The following is a 21,126-nucleotide window of genomic DNA, read 5'->3' as shown; positions in this document are numbered from 1 at the left end:
TAAAGCCACTTAAACTGTATTTCAGATTTTCTGTTTGTAAACAACGTAATGTACCTCAGAAAGTTAATATTGGATAAAAATTGATATCTTGACTCAGAATATTTCACTTCTTGCAATTTGTTATAAGAACTACTTTTCAAATAAATCAGTTATGAAACATTTATTGTAAATATTGTAACCCTTTTCATTTATCTGTTTTTGTATGTATATATTAGGTTTTATAGATGTATTGAAATATTTCATTCCAACTGGGTAATGTTTTTTTTTTTTATGTAGAATGCACATGAATGTTCCATGCACAATTGAGGATATCGAAAACTGTGGATCAGATGGAAGTTCTGGAGAGGTTTGGGTAAATGCTGGCTGTAGTTATGGATTACCAGTATTGCTTGAGGAGCCAGGTGTTACACTGTCTTGGGAAATCTCATCAGAAGCAAAAGTACATAAATTGTCAAATGTAATGTTACAAAAAGTGCTATATATAAGGTTGATTTGTGGTGACTTGTTGCTATGTGTAAGGTTGATTTGCGGTGACTCGTTGCTATATATGTGTGTGCTATGGTACTATCAGAATTATATTTTAACAAGTGTGTGTTTGACATTGTAATGCTACTTAATAATCTCGTAGTTCCAGGAAACTGTGGCAATGTTTTCTCTGGATAATGAGTGTTAAATGATGTGGAGTCAGCAGAGATAACATTTTGAAGAATGAAGTCTTAAAATATTCTCCAAATGTTTATACAGTAGAATAATGCAGGCTCTTAAACTAGCTTCTTAGCTAATCTATACCACAAACGTCATTCATCCCTTCGGGTGTGGATTCCTGTACATGGTGAGGGGACCTCCTTTGGGAACTAAACATCAACTCACGTGTTTGCCGTGTGTGGTGACCCATGAAGGGGAGGAGAGGATCCTGGTGGTTGAGGGATCCAACCCTAACACACTACTTTGGCCTTGAATTCCTGTAGATGGGTAACCTTGGGTGTTGTGGACATTACATCTGATGCTGGTCTTTGGGTATAGTGCTCATGCAACCCTGGCGTTGCTTCAGTGTTCTTATTTGACGTTGTAGTGCTTCCCCTCATAGGGCTCATTGGAGGGTGGGGTTGGTGGGCATTGAAATATTCCTTTTTTTTATTATTATGGATTCTCCTTATAAAAACGTAAATAAAATAGTGGAAAAATAGTCCATAATTAAACAACCTGAGCATCAATCTTCAACATCTGTAACACCTTTTCTTCATTTTCTATACTACATTCTCTTTCAGACAAACCTCTATGGCAAATGTCTCCCTTTTCCATTGAGAAGGGACTAGAGGTACTTGCTGGTTCTTCAAAGTCAGCAAAGAAGCTTCGATCTGGTGACATATTGGTGGAAATATCCACAACCCAATACAGTGAACTCCTCTTGCATTCAAAGGCAATTTGGGATATACGCATTGAGGTAACTCTCATGCTACTTTGAATTCATCAGGAGGAGTTATTGTTGAGAGGGGTTTGAAGAACATTCCCGAGTTAAAGATTTTTGCTGGTTTCTCCACCCAAGGAGTTTTTTGCAATGAGGCATAATTCCACTCGCAAAGATGGAATTGTGATGCCAACAAGTGTCTTCATTCTGACGTTTACATCTCCACGTCCACCTGCCACCATTAAGACACGTTATCTTAATTGCAGGGTACATCCATACATTTCAAACCCTCCGATGTTTCCAGTGTCAGCAGTTCGGTCACTCAAAGACATCATGTCGTGGTTCCTTGACGTGTGCTCGTTGCTGTGGTAAGGACCATGATACCTATGAGTATGAAACAGACCCTCATTGCATCAATTGCAATGGCTCTCACCCATCCTACTTTCGTTCTTGGTCTAAATTGTTTGAATAAAAAGATGTGCAGCATTTGAAAATGATTCATAACATTAATTATCCTCAGGCTTGAAAGTTGCTGTCAACCACTTAATCTCTGACGTATGCTGCTGCACTTCATTCCACTACTACAGTGCCTCCAAAAGAATCGTTCTTAAAATAAATGAAAAGACTTTTGACCTCCATGGTTATAAAAGTAGATGAATCAACTTCAACTCCCAACTCTGTCCCTTACATGCATTCCAACGAACCCCAAGATCTACTTTTTTTGGTTCCAGGTACAGGCATTTCCTTGGATACACCTTCTTCTACCACTCCAAGATGCAAAATGATTATTCATTCATATCCTCAGTTGCTGGAGTACTCTTCTAGCAGCAAAGACCTACCCAATCGACCCAAAGCAGGATCCATGGAGATTGATAGACCTCCCTCGAATAAAGACATCAAAAAAAGATGTGGTAGTAAACAGAGGGTTTCTCCATCCAATTAGCCTACACATAAATAAAAATGGCCACCTTGATACAGTGGAACCATAGTGGTTTATGTTGTAATCTGGATGACGTGAAAACACTGATTGCTTCCTACCTTCCTTATGTCTTTCCTTACAGGAAACATCACTGTTTGTTCTCTCTACCTTTTGCCTGGAGAGACCTATGATCAATTAAACTTTGATGCTGTCATTGAACAGTTTCTACCTCTCCCTTTTTAATCATGGGGTACTCTAGTGGACATCATCCCTTCCGAGGATGTGCTGATATTGATAGGAAGGGTCACTCCATAGAGCATATGCTTCCTGATCACAACCTTTCTCTTTCAATACTTTTCTTCTACTTATTTCCATGCACCTAGTCAGTCCTTTACTGCTGTTGACCTCTCAGTTTGTTCCTCTTCACTATCCTCCCATTTTTCTTGGAGGGTTGACAATAATCTAAGATGCAGTGATAATTTTGAGAGAGACTGGTCGTGGTTGATGCCACCTGACCTGTATGCCCAGATGGAAGCTGGATCAAGCAAACTGGCTCTCGTTCATTGCTCTTGCATAACTTGATCCTGCCATTGTCTGTAAGCCATCAAAAGACAATGTGGCAGCAGTAACTGACTGTATTATACAAGAAGCTGCTCAGTGTATTTCTAAAATCGTGACATGTTTTCCACGATATTTTCATCCATGGTGGAGTCCTGCCTGCCACATAGCACGGAAGTCTCAAAAACGGGCCCGAGATACTTTTCGTAGGTATCCCACACTCTCGCATTGCATCGCTTTCCAGCAGGTTCATGCACATGCTGGGTGGATGAGACATCAAAGCCAGAAGGTATCTTGGATTAAGTTGACAACCAGCATATCTTTTACCACCAGTTCTAATGTCATAGGGTACAAGAATCTTGCTCTCTGATGGCCAGGAAGTAGCTGATACTTGAATCATCACTGATACACTCAGTGAAAGCTTTTGCCAGGTATATCTAGCACTTCTGTTTCATTCTCCTCCTTCTTAGCCATCAAGACTTTGGCAGAGTGATCTCTTCTTTTCTTTCTAGCTGGTTATTTCTGTGACTATAATCGCCCCTTTACACTGGTGGCCCTTCATTGGTCTGGCAGTACATCAGTTGGACCTGATGATTTCCAATATGAAATGCTGTACCATCTCTCTCCTGTTTCTCTTGCTATTCTTCTGATTGTTTTTAACCAGATCTGGCAGGAGAATGTTTTTCCTGATGCCTGACACCAAGCTATTATCCTACCTTTCTCTAAGCTTGGGAAGGATCCCAAGATTCCTTCAAACTATCACCCAGTTGCTTTGAAGAGCTGTCTCTGTATTACCTTAGAGAGGATGGTTAATGCTCAGTCTTGTTTGGTTCTTTGAATCAAACAACCTCCTCTCAGCCACCCTGTGTGGATTCTGACGACAGTGCTCCACCATGGACCACCTGATTCAACTTAAAACATCAATCAGAGAAGCTTTTCTCCAACAACGTTTTGTATCAATATTCTTCGACATTGCAAAGGCTTATGATACAACATTGAGGTATGGGATTTTGCAAGACCTCCATATGTATGGGTTATGTGGCTATTTGCCCATTTTTATTGAAAATTTTTTAATGGTCAGGAGATTCCAAGTTTGTGTGTGTTCGACACTTTCCTGTTCTTCTCTGCAGGAACTTTGAGTCCCTCAGGGTTGTGTTTTGAGTGTAACACTTTTCAGTATAAAGATTAATGCCATCACTGAACAACTCCCTCTCACTGTTGCAAACGGGCTCTACGTCGATGACTTTCACATGTCAGTTGTCTGACATGAAGTATTTTGAGTGGCAGCTACAGACTGCCCTCAGTTGTTTACTGAAGTAACCCACAGCAAATGGCTTTAACTTTTTTCTCTCTAAAACCGTTTGCATGCTCTTTTGCCACTAATGGGTTATTCACCCTTATCCTTGTCTCGGTATCAGGGAAGTTGTGCTACCTGTGGTCCCTGAGACAGTTCTTTAGGGCTTATCTTTGAGCATAAGCTGACCTTCATACCACACATCAAGTATGTACGGATCAAATGTACAAGAGCACTGAACATCCTCTGTGCTCTCTCCACTACCACTTGGATAGTTGATCGATATTCTATGCTAAAGATACATCATGCTCTTATTCGATCAAAACTCGACTATGGATCACTGGTCTATGGTTATGCCAGGACCTTGAGTTTAAAGATACTAGACCCCATTCATCATCACGGGCTTCGACTCTGCACTGGGGCTTTCTGCACTTCCCATTTCAGAGCTTATACATAGTCTCATGAATCTTCTTTGCAACTCTGCTGTTTTTGATTCAGAAAACTATTGCTCTTTTGGTTCCATTAAGAAGATAACAAAAAAGGATACAAAGCTATTGAAAATTCACAACTTCTGATGTGACTGAAGAAACTGAAAGTACAGTGTTTAAACTTAGTTTTGTCAGTTGACATCTCCCTGCATTGGAATGTGTGGTTTAATATCAATTTCTGGCTTTTACAGAAGTTTGATGCAGTGAAAATTAATGAAACTGGGAACAGTGGGTGATTTGACTGGGTACAATCAACTGTAGGGGAAGGTGGTTTTGAAGGAGAGCTGCAAATTCTTCCTTTGTATTTATATCTGAATCTAGTGTTTAGTCAACATTTTGATATGTATGAGACTGTCCATGTGATGGCAGTTTGTACAGACTCTTACTAATTTTCAGCATAACTGAAATTCAGAAGTGAATATAATGTTTGCTTAGTCTGCAGAGTGATGTAACATTCTGTAACAAGACATGAATGTACACACAATTCTTCTGCAGATTTTAGCTTGGGACATTCTGTAGTAAGGTTTGGACTGTAGGTACATTTCTCCTACAACTCTAAATCTTTGTAACATTATGTGACAAGATTTGAATGTATGATGCATACAGTTCTCCTGTACATGTAAGTTGTAGTTAATTATTTATATGACAGTATAAAAACTACACCTTATGTTCAAAATTTGGCATGTGAGGTTATTACTATAGATCTACATTAATAGTCTAAATATTGTTTCATAACATTGCTAAAGATCATACCTGAAGTAAATGTTATTACACAGTCATCAGATTGCATGTGTGTTAAATGGTGTTTTACCTCTTGGTGTTTATTTTTTAGAGTATTCCCTTCTCAGTTGCCTTTAAAGAGGCTGGAGATGTGAGTAAAGACGTAGAATTACGCTGTTTACTGAAATCAACCAAAATTAAAGCAAACCAGCATCCTGTAGAAGGCCATCTGGTGGCAAGGTGCCCTGGTGTTTACATTTTAGTTTTTGATAACAGGTTTTCTAGGTATGGTTGAATTTTATTTTTAAAAAATTTTTTTAAATCAGGGATCTGAACATTTATACAGCTAATTAGAATGTGTTTAAATAATACTTCTTTATTTTCAAATTGTCTACTCTTCCAAGTTGTACATAATTGTCTAATAACAGACAAGTTAATTTTCTGTACAATGGTGGTACTGTTTTAGCACCCACTTTTATTGAATTAGTGTGTAATTATTCATATGATAATGGTTATTATCTTTGTGTGTTGTTATTGATACACAGATTTTCTGAATCAGTATATAAGTTCTTTAATGTGGTTATTATTTTTGTGTGTATTTACAATGTTTCCTATATCAGTAGACAGGTACTTTTCCATGGTTATTATCTACATGTATTTATTAATTCAGAATGTTTCCCATATCAGTAGACAGGTAGTTTTCCATGGTTATTATCTACATGTATTTATTGATTCAGAATGTTTCCCATATCAGTAGACAGGTAGTTTTCCATGGTTATTATCTACATGTATTTATTGATTCAGAATGTTTCCCATATCAGTAGACAGGTAGTTTTCCATGGTTATTATCTACATGTTTATTGATTCAGAATGTTTCCCATATCAGTAGACAGGTGGTTTTCCATGGTTATTATCTACATGTGTTTATTAATTCAGAATGTTTCCCATATCAGTAGACAGGTAGTTTTCCATGGTTATTATCTACATGTGTTTATTGATTCAGAATGTTTCCCATATCAGTAGACAGGTAGTTTTCCATGGTTATTATCTACATGTTTATTGATTCAGAATGTTTCCCATATCAGTAGACAGGTGGTTTTCCATGGTTATTATCTACATGTGTTTATTAATTCAGAATGTTTCCCATATCAGTAGACAGGTAGTTTTCCATGGGTATTATCTACATGTGTTTATTGATTCAGAATGTTTCCCATATCACCAGACAGGTAGTTTTCCATGGTTATTATCTACATGTGTTTATTGATTCAGAATGTTTCCCATATCAGTAGACAGGTAGTTTTCCATGGTTATTATCTACATGTGTTTATTGATTCAGAATGTTTCCCATATCAGGAGACAGGTTGTTTTCCATGGGTATTATCTACATGTGTTTATTGATTCAGAATGTTTCCTATATCAGTAGACAAGCTCTCCTGTGATATGATTATTCTTTGACAAAATTATTAGTCTATGGGAAAATAGTTTATGAAAGTCCATTAAGAAATGATTATACAAATTTGAAAATGAAAGGTTACTTTAGAGTAGAACTTATTTCACTGTTGTAAATAACTGAGGGAAGCGCTCTGTTAATGAAGTATGAAACTTCTCATTTATGTTATTAAATAAATTTCTAGAATCTGTTTAAAAGATCTTTCTTTAAATATGGTCTTCAAGGATTTTTGACTAATTATGAAGATATTTATTAGAAACTTCATTATGGTTTTTTGAAAATGTATTTTGAAACGTAGTAATGTGTGTGCATGGTAACATGCACTTCTGGGTCTAGATATATATTTTATGTTTTGTCTTGATAAAATGGTACCACACGTGTAATGTATTTTGTATACCCCAAGGTCTAGGTATGTGGTTCATGGTCAGTTTTAATTTGCCTTTGTAAAGCTGTATCATGCACAGTTTTGTATTACAGTGTATGGCTAGGTATATATGGTTCATGATCAGTTCTATTTCACCTTTGTAAAGCTGCATGACACACATTGTGTATTACAGTGTATGGCTAGGTATATGGTTCATGGTCAGTTTTATTTCGCCTTTTGTAAAGCTGTATCAAACACATTACAGTGTATGGCTAGGTATATGGTTCATGGTCAGTTTTATTTGGCCTTTTGTAAAGCTGTATCAAACACATTACAGTGTATGGCTAAGTATATGGTTTATGGTGAGTTATTTCACCTTTGTAAAGCTGTATCACACACACTGTTTTGTATTACAGTGTATGGCTAGGTATATGTTTTATGGTCATACTTATTTCATCTTTGTAAAGCTGAATCACACACATTACAGTGTATGGCTAGGTATATGTTTTTTGGTCATACTTATTTCATCTTTGTAAAGCTGAATCACACACATTAGTGTATGGCTAGGTATATGTTTTATGGTCATACTTATTTCATCTTTGTAAAGCTGAATCACACACATTAGTGTATGGCTAGGTATATGTTTTATGGTCATACTTATTTCATCTTTGTAAAGCTGAATCACACATTACAGTGGTATATGGTTCAATATCACTTTTATTTCACTTTTGTAAAGTTGTATCATACATTGTTTTTATCACAGTGTATGGCTAGGTATATGGTTCAATATCACTTTTATTTCACTTTTGTAAAGTTGTATCATACATTGTTTTTATCACAGTGTATGGCTAGGTATATGGTTCAATATCACTTTTATTTCACTTTTGTAAAGTTGTATCATACATTGTTTTTATCACAGTGTATGGCTAGGTATATGGTTCATGGTCAGTTTTATTTCACCTTTGTAAAGCTGTATCACACACGTTACAGTGTATGGCTAGGTATATGGTTCATGGTCAGTTTTATTTCACCTTTGTAAATCTGTATCACACACGTTACAGTGTATGGTTAGGTATATGGTTCATGGTCAGTTTTATTTCAATCCTTTGTAAAGCTGTATCACACGATTGTTTTGTATTACAGTGTATGGCTTAGTATATGGCTCATGGTCAGTTTTAATTCATATTTGTTGTGTATTACAGTGTATGACTGGGTATATGGTTTATGGTCAGTTTTATTTCGCCTTTGTGAAGCTGTATCACACACACTGCAGTGTATGGCTAGGTATATGGTTCATGGTCAGTTTTATTTCGCCTTTGTGAAGCTGTATCACACACATTGCAGTGTATGGCTAGGTATATGGTTCATGGTCAGTTTTATTTCGCCTTTGTGAAGCTGTATCACACACATTGCAGTGTATGGCTAGGTATATGGTTCATGGTCAGTTTTATTTCGCCTTTGTAAAGCTGTATCACACACATTACAGTGTATGGCTAGGTATATGGTTCATGGTCAGTTTTAATTCATATTTGTTGTGTATTACAGTGTATGGCTAGGTATATGGTTTATGGTCAGTTTTATTTAAGACTTGTGAAAGTGTAGTACAAAAGTCATATTTTAATATTTTTATGTGAACTAGAGTAACATTTTCTGGATTAGTGCAAGCCCAGAAAATAATTATTATTCATTTCACACAGACATTACATGTGTGTGCGCGTGTATATATATACACACACACACACACACACACACACACACACACACACACACACACACACACACACACACACACACACACACTGTTTATATGCTTTCTTTTATATTCAGGTTCAGAGCCCATAAAGTCAACTATCGTCTAAAAATTCAACGTACAAACATTCAAGTTGTACAGAGAATATACAGTGATGGTGAGGTTTACATAGCAGCTGTATTATGTTCATTTATGTTGAAGTTTAAAATAGTATTTCAGCTATGTTTTCATGTGAATGTGGGTAAAATATTTATGTTGGTTTTATCTAATTTATTCCATGTTTTTACAGTATAAAGATTCTTGATCATTGTTTCCTTACATGTTGTATTAACAACTATGTATTATAATGTATTGATATAAACCTTGAAACTTGTATTTTAGACCTTGTGGGTCTGAATTAGCAGCTCTCTTTGCAGTCAAAATATTATATATTGTAGAAAATATAAGAATGGCAGCCACACATTCTTACTTCATTGAGAACTTACTGTTATAATAACCTAAGATAAGTTCGTATGTATCTGATGGGTATTTTGTAAAAATCTAAACATCAATAATTTTGTATACAACTTTCATAAAACAAATACCCACTCTGATAGTGACAGGTTTAATATGACAAGTTGAATATTGTTATTAATTCGAACACTTTCACTAAATGATTTGTCTGGATTTTTGTTCTTTGTGACTTATTATTGAAAATGTTTTACACTTAAGATATATGCTGAATTAGTGTTTTCTGGATTTGTCTGTACAGTTTTGAAATGGTAAAGGAAAGTGTTGGATTATTGAAAGTCCTGGAATTCTTATAGAACTGTTTAGCATTATTAGTAAGGATCACAGGAACAAATTAGCACATTCACTCTTCTGATGTATTCAACAATGGATTATAAACCATTCATTATTAACTAAATAATTATCCAGAGTACATTTAAACCTCTGTTATTAATATAGGTTTAAATTTTCTTCATTTAAAAAAAATTGATGTAATCTCTTAATATGGGATTGAATATACCAGAAATAGTGAAAAACTTGTACATGGTTGTGTGGTAAGATGAAAATAAAAAATAAACCTTTGTTCCAGGATTCTTCTATCAGCAAGAGACCTGTAAGAGTTCTTATGCCATAATAATAAAAAAATGAACAAATACAGCAATTACTTTTAATTGAGTGCATTTAGTTATTACTTTTTAATTGAGTGTATTTAGAACTCATTCTTAACAAAATAAGAGCATTAAAAATTAGTAAATAAATAATTCCTTTAAAAATAATTGTTGAATGTTTTACTCACTGCTGTTGTGAAAGATATATAGCAGTTTTTCTGTAATTATGGTTGATAGTATACTTCTATTTGGTGCCTAAAATATATACCATTAATATCGCATAAACTATGGCAAAATCTGATTGTAATGATCAGTTGTTAAATACCATGAAAGAAAATGTTGTTGTTCTCTTTATTAAGTGTTCTGTTGCCTTTCTCTCTCATTATGACAGGAATGTTAACAATGTGGTCTTCACTGAACTGTTGATGTAGAATAAATGTTCAGAGTTTATTTTCACCTAGTGTAATTTTGTCTGAATTATCAGTCAGGTTATCCAAAAACTACACAGGAAATAGAAACCAACCCCAAGTCGGTTATTACCGCTACTTCAACCAAATTTCAAACATACAGCTGTCTCTAGGTGCTATCTTCTGTTCTGATACACACTACGTTACCTTTACCAGTAGGTTTAGTAAACTAAAATTACACTGGTGCTACCAAAACTTCTTAAACGTACAGTATGATGCTGTGATGTACAGAAACTGGTGTTTTCAACGTACACTACAATACTCAAGAACTCCGTCTTATGAAACGCACGTCTGACACTATTTAATTAAACACTCAACAACTCGAACGTATGAAACTCGCGTCTGACTGTTTAATTAAAGATAAAGTAAAATGCTCAGGAACTCTGACTCATTAAATTCACGTCTGACACTATTTAATTAAACATACACTAACATATTCAAGAAATCATATATTCGAAACGCACGTCTCACACTATTTAAACATACACTAAAATACTAAAAAACTCCGACTTACGAAACACACGTCTGACACTATTTATTAAAACATACACTAAAATACATAAGATCTCGGACTTACAACACGCACGTTTGATACTAGTTTATTGAACATTCACTGAAATACTCAAGAATTCCGACTTACGAAAGACTCCTCTAACACCATTTCATTAAACATAGACTAAAATACTCAAGAACATCGTCTGACGAAACACACGTATGACATTATTTAATTAAACATACACTAAAATACTAAGGAACTTGAATGTATGAAACACACATCTGACTGCTTAATTAAAGATACAGTAAAATACTCAAAAATTCTTACTTAGGAAATGAACGTCTGTCACTATTGAAAAAACATACACTAAAATACGGAAGAACTCCGACATATGAAACACCCGCCTAACACTATTTAATAAAACAAAAACTAAAATATTCAAGATCTGCGACTTATGAAACGGACGTCTGAAACGATTTAATTAAATATATACTAAAATACTCAATAACTCCAACACCTGAAACACGTCTCACACTATTGAAACATACATTAAAATACTCAAGAACTCGAAAGTATGAAACATACGCCTGACTGTTTAATTAAATATACACAAAAATACTCAAGAACTCCTACTTATGAAACGCACGTCTGACAATATTTAATGAAACTTATACTAACAGACTCCAGAACTGGCACGTATGAAACAGAAGTTTGATTTAAAATTAAAGACACAGTAAAATACTCAGTAACTCCGTTCATGAAACACACGTCTGACACTATATAATTAAAAATACTCAAGAACTCCGACTTAAGAAAACGCACGTCTGACATGTTTTAATTAAACATACACTAAAATACTGAAGAACTCCGACTTTCAAAAGTGGGTGTACTATACTCAAGAACTTCGACTTTTAAAACACACGTCTGACACTATTTACTTAAACATAAGCTAAAGTACTCAAGAATTCGGCTTTTGAAACGTACGATCTGACACTATTTAATTAAATATGTACAAAAATACTGAATACCTCCGACTTACAACACGCACGTTTGACACTGGTTAATTAAACATAAATTTAAATACTCAAGAACTCGTGTTATAAATTGCACGTCTGACACAACTTTTCACCCCACAGTGGTTCAGCGGAATGTCTGTGGAATTACAACGCTAAAAAACCGGGTTTCGATACCCGTGGTGGATAGAGCTCACATAGCCCATTGAGTAGCTTTGTGCTTAATTCAAAACAACAAACTACTTTTAAAACGTATAATAAAACACTCAAGGACTCTGACTGATGAAACACATGTCTTGCAGTATTTAAACACACATTAAAATACTCAAGAATTTGAACGTATGAAACACACGTCTGACTGTTCAATACAGTAAAATTCTCAAGAACTGCGACTTAAGGAACATATATCACAGTATTTAACTAAACATAGACTAAAATACTTAAAAAAACTGACTTTTGAAACCCTCGTCTGACACTATTAAATCAAACACACATTAAAATACTGCAAATCTTCGCCATACTAAACACATGTCTGGAACTATTTAACTAAACATACACTAAAACTCTCAACAACTCCGACTTATGAAACACGCGTCTGACACTATTTAATTAAACATACGCTAAAATAATTAATAACTCCGACTTACTAAACGCACGTTTGACACTACTTAACTAAAGATATTGTGAATACTGAAGAACCTGGCTTCCTAAACGTACGCCTGACACTATTTAATAAAACACATTAAGATTTGAATTATGAAAGACACGACTGTCACTATTTAATTAAATATACACAAAAATACTGAATAACTCCGACCAATGAAACACTCGTCTGACACTATTTACTTAAACACACTTTAAAATACTGAAGAATTCTTACATACATTACGCTCGTTTGACACTAGTTAATTAAACATAAATTGGAATACTCAAAAACTCGTCTTATGAAACGCATGTGTGACACTGATTTGTAAAACATATAATAAAACACTCAAGAACTCTGACTTACAAAACGCAGGTCAGACACAAACATACAGTAAAATACTCGACAACTCCGTCTTATGAAATGCACGTCTGACTGTATTTAATTACACATACACTAAAATATTCAAGAACTACGACTTATGAAACACGTCTCACATTATTTAACGAAACATGGACTAAAATGCTCATAAACACTGATTTATGAAACACACGTCTGGCACTATTTATTAAACATACACTAAAATACTCAAGCACTTCAACTTATAAAACACACGTCTGTCACTATTTAACTAAACATGCACTGACATGCTCTAGAACTCCGACATATGAAACGCATGTCTTACACTATTTAATGAAAAATACACCAAAATACTGCAGATCTTCGCCTTACTAAACACATTTCTTACACTATTTAATTAAACTGACACTAAAATACTCAAGAAATTCGATAGATGAAACACACGTCTGACACTACATAATTAAACATAAACTAAAGTACTCAAGAACTCCACTTATAGAACATACGTCTGACTGTTTAATTAAAGAAACAGTAAAAGATTTAAGAACTCGAACTTATGAAACAGACGATTGACTGTTTAAATAATGGTATAATAAAATACTCAACAACTCTGACTTATGAAACACACGTCTGACACTATTTAATTAAACATAAACTAAAATACTAAAAAACTCCTAATTATGAAACTCACGTTGACACTAGTTCATTAAACATACACTAAAATAGTCAAAACTCTGACTTACGAAACACACGACTGGCACTGTTTAATTATACATACACTAAAATGCTCAAGAACTCGAATGAATGAAACCCACGTCTGACTGTTTAATTAATGATGCAGTAAAATACTCAAAAACCCTGATTTATAAAACGCACGTCTGACACTATTGAAATAAACATACACTTAAATACTGAAAATCTCTACGTTATGTAATACACGTTTGACATTATTTAATTAAATATACACTAAAATACTCAAAAACTCCGACTTACGAAACACATGTCTGACACTATTCAAATAAACATACACTAATATAATTAATAAGTCCGACTTACTAAACGCATGTCTGACACTAGTTTATTAAATATACTCTGAAATACTTAAGATGTCGGTTTCTGAAATGCAGTCTGACACCATTTAATAAAACATCCACTAAAATACTCAAGATCTCCGCTTATGATACAACCGTCTGACACTATTTAATTAAATATACACAAAAATACTCAAGAACTACAACTTACAAAACACTCGTCTGACACTATTTAATAAAAGTACACTGAAATACTCAAGAACTCTGACTTATGAAAATCACGTCTGATACTACTTAATTAAATATACATTAAAATACTGAAGAACTCCAAGTCATGAAATACACGTTTGACAGTATTTAACTTAACATAGAGTAAAATACTCAAAAAGTCCTACTTATGAAACACACGTTTGACATTAATTAATTCAACATACACTAAAATACTTAAGAACTTTGACTGATAAAAGAAACCTCTGTCACTATTTAAATAAACACACACCAAATACTGCAGATCTTCGACTTACTAAAAGCGCGTCTGACAATGTTTAATTAAACATACTATAAAATGCTTAAAAAATCCGTCTTATAAAAACTACGTGTGACAATATTTAATTAAAGGTACTATAAAATAGTCTAAAACTCCGAGTTATGAAACACGCGTCAGATACTATTTAATCAAACATGCTCTAAAACAATGAATAACTCCGTCTTACTAAACGGACCTTAGACACTATTTAGTAAAACACACACTAAAATACTCAAGAATTAAGACTTGTGAAACATTTGTTTGGAACTATCTAAACATACAATAAAACACTGAAAAACTCCGACTTATGAAACGCACGTCTGACACTATTTAAATAAACATACACAAAATTACTGAAAATCTCCAAGTTATGAAACACGTGTTTGACACTATTTAACTAAATATACACAAAAATACTCAAGAACTCCGACTTATGAAAGACACGTCTGACACTATTTAAAAATACAGTAAAATATTCAGGAACTCCGACTTATGAAAGGTACGTGTGACATTATGTAATTAAAGATACACTAAAATACTCAAGAACTCTGGCTTATGAAACCAACGTCTGACACTATTTGATTAAACATTTATTGAAATACTCAACAACTCCGTCTAATGAAACCCACGCCTGACACGACTTAATTAATCATAGGCTAAACTACTCAAGAACTGAACTTATGAAATGCAAGTGTGAAACTATTGAATTACACATACACTAAAATACTCAAGATCTCCGATTTATGGAAAACACGTCTGACTTTATTTAATTAAACATAAAGTAAAATACTCAAGATCTCCGATTTATGGAAAACACGTCTGACTTTATTTAATTAAACACAAAGTAAAATACCCAAGATTTCCGAATTATGGAAAACATGTCTGACTTTATTTAATTAAACATAAAGTAAAATACTCAAGATTTCCGGCTTTCGAAATGCACGTCTGACACTATTTAATTAAAGATACAGAAAAATACTCAAGAACTCTGACTCACGAAACATACGTCTGATACTATTTCATTAAACATACACTAAATAATTCAAGAACTTGAACTTATGAAATGCACGTTTTATTATTTAATTAAACATACAGTAAAATACTCAAGAATTCAAAAGTATGAAATACACGTCTGACTGTTTAATGAAAGATGCAGTAAAATACCCTAGAACTCTGACCTATGAAACGTACGTCTGACACTATTTAAATAAACATTCACTAAAATACTAAAGAACTCTGAGTTATGAAACACTCTTCTGACACTATTTAATGAATCATAAACCAAAGTACTCAAGAACTCTGACTTTCGAAACACACGTCTGACACTACTTAATTAAACATACACTAAATTAATGAAGAACTCCAACTTATGAAACACACGTCTGACACTATTTAATCAAATAAACACCAAAATACTGAAGAACTCCTACTTACTAAACGCATGTTTGACACTTGTTAATTAAACATACACTGAAATACTTCAAGAACTCCGAATCATGAAACACACGTCTGACACTATTTCTTTAACATACACTAAAATACTCAAGAACTCCGACTTTAGAAGGCCCCCTATGGCCAGGTAGTTTAAAGCGTTTGACTCCTAGTCGGAGGGTCGCGGTTTCGAATCCCCTTCGCACCAAATGTAGTCGCCATTTCAGCCGTGAGGGCGTTATAATGTGACGCTCAATCCCACTTTTCGTTTGTAGAAGAGTTGGCGGTGGATGGTGATGACTAGTTGCGTTACCTGTAGTCTTACTCTGCTAAATTAGAGACGGTTAGCGCAGATAGCATTCGTGGAGCTTTTTCGCGAAATTGAAAAACAAACAAACCGACTGTTGAAACTCACGTCTGATACTACGTAATTAAAGATACACTAAAATACTCAAGAACTACGACTTATTAACTGCAGGTATATGAACTAATGTTGTACATGGAGATAGAAATACTAAACGAACATTTGAAAGTTGAACCTTTGGGTGAGAAGTTGCATTAGCTATGAAAAGTAGAATATTCCTAATTTCTTGTTCCATTATTTTGTTTTAATTTGTTCAAAAATTCCTTGAATATAGCACTTGTCATTCACGCTTCATTATTCGCTTTCCTTTCCACAAGAAGTTGATTCTTCCTTAAATTTTTGGAACAGCGCTGATTTTTACTCTAACTTATTACCCTTGTTTTCTTTAGTTTTCCATCAGTAAATGCGACCGAAAGTGCAGTCAATCGTTTTTTTTAAATAGCGGCCTCTGGAATAATGAACAAAGAAAAACACAACAGAATATATTTATCCACAGTAACTGTTACAAAATGTCCGATAATTTATTAATATTTAAACAAATTATTAATTAAAGAAGAATTTCTTAATATTTAATGAAATTATTAATTAAACAAGAAATCATTGATTAAATAAGAAATTAATATTTAATCAAAAACATTTCTTCCGGCTTACTCAGGTTCTTTATCCCACTTACTGATAGAAGAGGTAGGTGAAAGATAGTTTTCTGTCCGCGTTTGCTGGTTCCTCTATATAGAGGGCCTTTATAAGAGAAATCTTAAGATAAAACTGCAAAATGTTAATATTTCCGGCTTGTTCAGGTTTCCACCCGTTGCAGTTTCATGCTTAGACAGGTTTTACTGTATATATATATGTACTATATCAGCGATCATTTGATCTATTTACAATAGCAATTGTTACTTTTAAATATCCCGTCAACGATATGTTAATAGTAATAGACCGTATATTCAAGCATTGTGTCAGCGTGTTGTTTTATTTATTTATGACAATAATTCTTACTTTTAAATATCCTGTCAAAGATATGTTTATAGCAGTAGATGTACATTTAAGTACTGTTAACGTATTGTTTGATTTATTTAGTTCAATATTCTTCAGCGATATGTTTACAGTAATAAATCGTACACGTATTTGATATATTTAGAAAAGTTATTACTTTTCAATAATGTAAGCAATGCGCTTATGTTTTCTGTCAACGCATTGTTTGAGCTATTCACAACAATAGTTCCTTTAAATATTCTGTGAACGATCTGTTTACAGTAATAAGCTGTACGTTTATTTACTCTGTCAGTGTTCTTTTATTTGTTTAGAATACTGAATGTTACCGTTACGTAGATATACCGGTATCTTTCTAAATGTATATGTACACACTCACGCACATATACGTAGATTTATATATAATAAAAATGAATAAGCTAGGATTTTTGGAGACGAACTATCTTAGAAATCTTTAATTTTATTACTTATTTCCTTGTTCTTTCGAACAAACGCTGTTTTTCAAGTAAATAACAAGAACTGTTGGTTAAATTTAACCTACAAGTACGTTTTGTGGATTACATTTCTGTATTGTGATTTCAAGCTGTTTGGCTAGAGCAGAGCTCAAAATAGAATATTTCCTCTGAAGAAACCACCTGTGTGTTAAAATCACCTGTTACCTGTAACATCAAGGCTGGTGATCCAGCTGGTTTCAGTTCCTCACTACGTAAACAGGCTATATCTATATCCATGACTATTGAAACTTTCTTCATAAGTAAAATCAGCCTGACACAGGAACTCATGGTGCGCCAAAAGAAACAGAAACTTTCAAAACTCTTACTTTTAATCTGTCTAGCTGTGATTGAGTGATTTGGTACCGCTCCAAAGAGTCAGATTATAGCTTAACAATGGTAAGTTTAAAATTATAGGAACGAGTTGATCACTCTTTTATTTTGTTTGAAAACCAAATTATTATATTTTTATCTTTAATAATTACTTAAATAACTACCTCTAGAAACTAGGGGAGGATGAATTCCACCTGATGTTCAAGTGGTTGCGATGAATGAATTTAACTTATATAATTACTTCAAGAAGCAAGGGAGGTGGACATTAAGTAGTGCTGGATTAGGTGATTCCGATTAATTTGATATTTAACTTTATATAAATACCTCCAGAATCAGGTAGAGATGAATCTCGCCTATTGATCTACTGAATCATGGTTCTATTACTTTAATATTTAACTCACATAATTACTCTAGTAGCAGGAATCTAATTTATTCAATGGTTCTCATTACAATACTATTTAACCTCATATAACTTCCTCTAAATCTGGGTAGGTAGATTAAATAGCAACCTTTGTGTTTTTGTAAACTCACTGTTTTATACCAGCTTTCCCATTTCATTTTTGTTGTTCTCGCTAACCACTTGCATGCTTAAAAATATACTAGTACTTGTGTAGTTTCTATTATAACAATGTTTCGAATCTTTTGCAACTCCAATGTGGCCTAGTGGTTAGCGTGCTTAAAGTGTGATTCAGAGAGTCCATGGTTTACAACCAATTGTCCCTCAAGACGTGTCTCACACTTTATGGCTGTGGGAGCCTTATAAGACTGAAGCTTAGATTCTCCTATTCGATCAGGCAAGGGTATTTCAAGAGTTGGTTACTATTTTTTCACTGCTTCTTACTTTCTCATTGTTTCGAGACAGAAATTTTTGTACTCAGTTAAAACGAAGGTGTTTGTCCTGGATGTTATCATAATGTAACAGAAAATTATTTCTAAGAAATTCTGTGAAGTATGGTTTATTTATATGCATATGTACAATGACTTAAGGAACATGTCCATTTCAAAAATGTTTCCTTAGGATATGTTGTGTTTTAAACTAAAATATTCAGTATATTTAACTGCATTATTAATCACTCGTACTGAAGGACTGTAACTGGTAAAGAAAGTTCTACTGTTTATTTAAATATTTATTTTATTGGTAGGTACCACGTGCGGCTGTGTCTCCCTCTAGTGAAGAGTTGGAACAACTGAACGAATATAGAGCACGAAAAGAAAGGATAAAAGAAGTTTGTCAAAGGCACAATATGTATCGTCGTTTCTCAAGTTATGCCGATGTTTACCGCAACCATAACCCTCTGGCACAAGGACGAACAGGACGTATTCGTCTAAGAACGAACCACCCTTACGGCATCTCGGCTTGTCTGGTTCACAAAGCCGCCAGTAATACGGTTATTTCTTTCCTGTTCATCATTCCCCCAAATCGCAAGGATTATTATCTTGGGAATAACTGGCACCCTCTCTCTAGTAACACTAGCCTGCTTCAGCCTTTTCAAACCTATATAAGGGGTTTTCCTGGATATTTTGTATTCATGTTCGTTCGTCACCCTTTCGCTAGGTTAGTGTCTTCTTATAGGGACAGGGTGACTCATGCAGGAGGAAAACATGACAATGAAAAGACGGAGACGTTTTACCAGAATCCTAATATTACACTTGAAACTTTAGCTAACTACAAGTGGGTTCCATTTGACGCATTTATTAAAGCATTGCTAGTCGTTGATGTAAAAGATTCGCCTTACGTGGAATGGGACTGGAAACCGGCCAATTACGTCTGTGCACCATGCAACATTGACTACGACTTCGTAGGAAAAGTAGAAACTATCGGCCAAGACATCATATACCTGGCTAAACGATTAGGATTTGAAAACGAAATGATGAATATTACCGGAAATAATCCTTGGATGCATCGTACCACAGAGGGAGATTCGTCGACAAATTATGTCAAACAATACTTCTCTCAGATATCTAAGTCTGACATCTTTGCTTTGTACGAAAAATATAAATTAGACTTCGAAATTTTTTGGATATGATATCAATGACCTGGTTAATCAAAACTAAAAAATTTACTTGCTTAGTTTGTGAAATAATTGCAAAATTCGTACACAAATTAAAATGTGTTAGAATTTACGACAGTTTCCCAAACAGTTAATTATGATCAGTTGCTTACGTGTTTTCAGCTCGGAAGTAAATAATGATGCTTTGTTTTCGTACTTATGTCATTTTATTTTGTCAATCAGATATTGAAAAACTCAATTACTTTACGAGTTCTTAAAAGATTCTATTCCAATACAAAGTTTGGATTAAATCACGTTTTCTGATGCTCAAATTTTAATGTATTTTAAAATATTTGATGAAAGTACAGTCAGGGTAAACATATTTTTCTTCTCTTATGCGAGTACTACAATATTTCATCATTTGTTTTTCATTATATGCGTTTAACTTGGTAACAAATGTGAGATGAACAATTTTGAAACACCTTGTGGTTATCGTTGGACTCAACAAATAGCCTAATCTGGCTTTACTTTAAGAATACACAAACACACACCCTGTTAACACATTTGTGTCGAAGAGTTCAGACAAGCACGTTTCACCCAGGAATCAAAACATTAGCACACTGGAAACAAAGTATTAGCAGTCTTTACTCCAGAGACAAAATACTAGCACACTTCACTTCAGAAACGGCCCGGCATGGCCAAGTGTTAAGGCGTGCGACTCGTAATCTGCAGGTCGCAGTTTCGAATCCCGGTCGCACCAAACATGCTTGCCTTTTCAGCCGTGGTCACGTTATAATGTGACGGTCAATCCCACTCCTCGTTGGTAAAAGAGTAGCCCAAGAGTTGGCGGTAGGTGGTGATGACTAGCTACCTTCCCCTAGTCTTATACTGCTAAATTAGGAACGGATAACACAGATAGCCCTCGAGTAGCTTGGTGCGAAA

General features: G+C 34.4%; 2 protein-coding genes across 6 annotated transcripts in view; both read left to right on the top strand.

Annotated features, from left to right (window-relative positions):
- Positions 1-10,504, top strand: part of LOC143224692 (uncharacterized) — a 33,978-nt gene extending 23,474 nt beyond the window's left edge. For 2 of the 5 annotated variants that reach the window (XM_076452883.1, XM_076452886.1), the window contains 3 exons: positions 277-439; positions 5,500-5,672; positions 9,029-10,504. In XM_076452883.1, the coding sequence (XP_076308998.1) occupies positions 277-439; positions 5,500-5,672; positions 9,029-9,245 (553 nt within the window). In that variant the 3' untranslated portion in view covers positions 9,246-10,504. Of the gene's footprint in view, positions 1-276; positions 458-5,499; positions 5,673-9,028 lie in introns of all 5 variants that reach the window. The other 3 variants (XM_076452885.1, XM_076452882.1, XM_076452881.1) reach the window with 2 other exon arrangements.
- A 7,611-nt stretch (positions 10,505-18,115) lies between these two features.
- LOC143224691 (carbohydrate sulfotransferase 9-like) lies at positions 18,116-20,578 on the top strand. The gene is made up of 2 exons (XM_076452880.1): positions 18,116-18,259; positions 19,336-20,578. The coding sequence occupies exons 1-2, from the start codon at positions 18,257-18,259 to the stop codon at positions 20,218-20,220; spliced, it is 888 nt and encodes a 295-aa protein (XP_076308995.1). The 5' UTR covers positions 18,116-18,256; the 3' UTR covers positions 20,221-20,578.
- The last annotated feature ends 548 nt before the right edge of the window (positions 20,579-21,126 follow it).

This window comes from Tachypleus tridentatus, chromosome 9 (genome assembly GCF_004210375.1).
Source record: "Tachypleus tridentatus isolate NWPU-2018 chromosome 9, ASM421037v1, whole genome shotgun sequence".
Classification (NCBI taxonomy): domain Eukaryota; kingdom Metazoa; phylum Arthropoda; class Merostomata; order Xiphosura; family Limulidae; genus Tachypleus; species Tachypleus tridentatus.
This window is presented reverse-complemented; position numbering and strand designations above follow the sequence as displayed.